This window comes from Limulus polyphemus, unplaced genomic scaffold (genome assembly GCF_000517525.1).
Source record: "Limulus polyphemus unplaced genomic scaffold, Limulus_polyphemus-2.1.2 Scaffold2649, whole genome shotgun sequence".
In the NCBI taxonomy this organism is placed as follows: domain Eukaryota; kingdom Metazoa; phylum Arthropoda; class Merostomata; order Xiphosura; family Limulidae; genus Limulus; species Limulus polyphemus.
Window position 1 is genome coordinate 1 of NW_013668259.1, and position 2,174 is coordinate 2,174.

General features: G+C 36.0%; 1 protein-coding gene across 1 annotated transcript in view; it reads left to right on the forward strand.

Moving 5' to 3' along the window:
- The first annotated feature begins 48 nt into the window (after window positions 1-48).
- LOC111087797 (Down syndrome cell adhesion molecule-like protein 1 homolog) overlaps window positions 49-2,174 on the forward strand; it is a 31,609-nt gene continuing 29,483 nt past the window's right edge. Inside the window, exon 1 of the mRNA XM_022395726.1 lies at window positions 49-642. Coding sequence (XP_022251434.1) covers window positions 387-642 — 256 coding nt within the window. The 5' untranslated portion in view covers window positions 49-386. The remainder of the gene's footprint in view (window positions 643-2,174) is intronic.

Consider the following 2,174-nt stretch of genomic DNA (forward strand, 5'->3'; position numbering starts at 1 on the left):
CACGTATGTTATCTGTATTCTAGGAACCGCACCGGAAAGTATAAGCAGTACAGTGTTTTAGGATACTACATTATTAACACGTATGTTATCTGTATTCCAGGAACCGCACCGGAAAGATGAGCAGTACAGTGTTTTAGTATACTACATTATTACCACGTATGTTATCTGTATTCTAGGAACCTCACCGGAAAGATAAGCAGTACAGTGTATTAGGATACTACATTATTACCACGTATGTTATCTGTATTCCAGGAACCGCACCAGAAAGATAAGCAGTACAGTGTTTTAGGATACTACATTATTACCACGTATGTTATCTGTATTCCAGGAACCGCACCAGAAAGATAAGCAGTACAGTGTTTTAGAATACTACATTATTACCACGTATGTTATCTGTATTCCAGGAACCGCACCAGAAAGATAAGCAGTACAGTGTTTTAGGATACTACATTAAATATAAAATGCTTGATAAAGGTGAAAAACTTCAGTACAAGACTGTGGAAATTCGAAACCATCTGACGCATGATTGGGACATTGAAAATTTGGAACCTCATTCTAAATATAAAGTGACTGTTCAAGCGTTTAATGAGAAGGGTTCGGGCCCAGCATCAAATCCTGTTACAGTAAAAACCTTCGAGTATGGTAGGTGGCGCTTTGTGACAAAAGCAATAGTCGTAATTAACCTGATGTTTAATATGGAAATGTTTGAAAAGTTGTTATCTATTTACCAAATATGAAATTATTACATACACTCAGAAATTATTATTTTTATTAACATTTCGTGTTTAATACTATCTCGTTTCCTTTTCTTTTTTAATCAATGGAGTCTCAATCTAATTATATTTGTAAATCTTTGGGATATTTTAAGCAACTGAATTATATTCTCAGTTAAAACTAATATATATCAGCCAATTCAATTCCACACATTACCTAAAAAAAACGAATTAATGTTTTCCTAATGAATTGTTTTTTTACAACACAGTGGTTGAGTATGTTATATTAAAAGAATTTTGGACTGTCGCCGCATCATTACATTCCATGTCGCCACGTTCAATCGTGCTCTATCTACTGATTGTTCTACTTGAAGCTTAGTTTCCGTTGCAAAAAGCTCCGTCGTAAAGTTGCCAGGTCCAAAGCTCACCATGTCTCTCTGCTGGCTTTCCATATTCCACCTAGTGTATGGAGACAACACTTTCCCAGCATTTCAACGGTGCAATCGTGCAGAGATCCACAGGCGACTTGACTGGATTTTTTATGTACATAATAGCATGAATACCTGTCTCATTCCCTAGTTACCTGAAATGTGCGACGGTTGAAAGGGAGATACGACTGGAAGCTTTATCTTGGTGAACTCATATCCTGTTGGTCTCATTTCCAGAAGGAGATACTACTTGATCACGTTGCGCACATGCCTGTGGCACGTAGAGAGCTGTTTTCACTTACCTTTGTGTTCGTAGATTCTTACCTGCTACAAGACGCTGCGCTTTTCTTACCACAGCTAGGGTACGACTTGTTATAGGTCTCTTTGTGGGTGGTTCTGGTGCTTCAAGTTGATCCACATACTTTTATTTTTCAATGTAATGTATTGAAAAGTATATTCCTTTCATGGGAATTCTAAATCGTGGACCTGAACACATCCTTATGCCCTGTGAGTTCAAATATTTTGCGTCAGAAAGAACTGTTACATATCCTTCCAAAAAGTGATCAGTTTGCAGTGACATCATACTATTTATCAAATGACTATTGATGTCAAAATGTAATTCTCAGAAATACCATAACCCCACGCCTTTACATGTGCTATGGTTGTCATGCAGCTTGCTTATTTGCACATTTAAAATTGGTTTAATATAACGTACTCAACTCTGTACACCCAAAAGTTAAAGTATTTTTACATATGTTCTTATTACAAAGTTGTGGATGTTACGTAGTTTATTAGCCAAATATATTTTTATATATCTATTGCTATATATAAGGACACAAAATTATTTTATAGAAATATCTTTTGTCAAACAAATGGTCAGTGAAATAATTTTTTTCTGGGCTGTAGGTGAGGAAGGATACAGACATCATTTATCGCTTCAATTTTGTTGAATTTAGAATTCCCCCACAAGGCTAAATAAAGGGCTAGACATAATCGTCCCTAGTAGTCGGAAGGAAGCTAGTTAATAGCATAC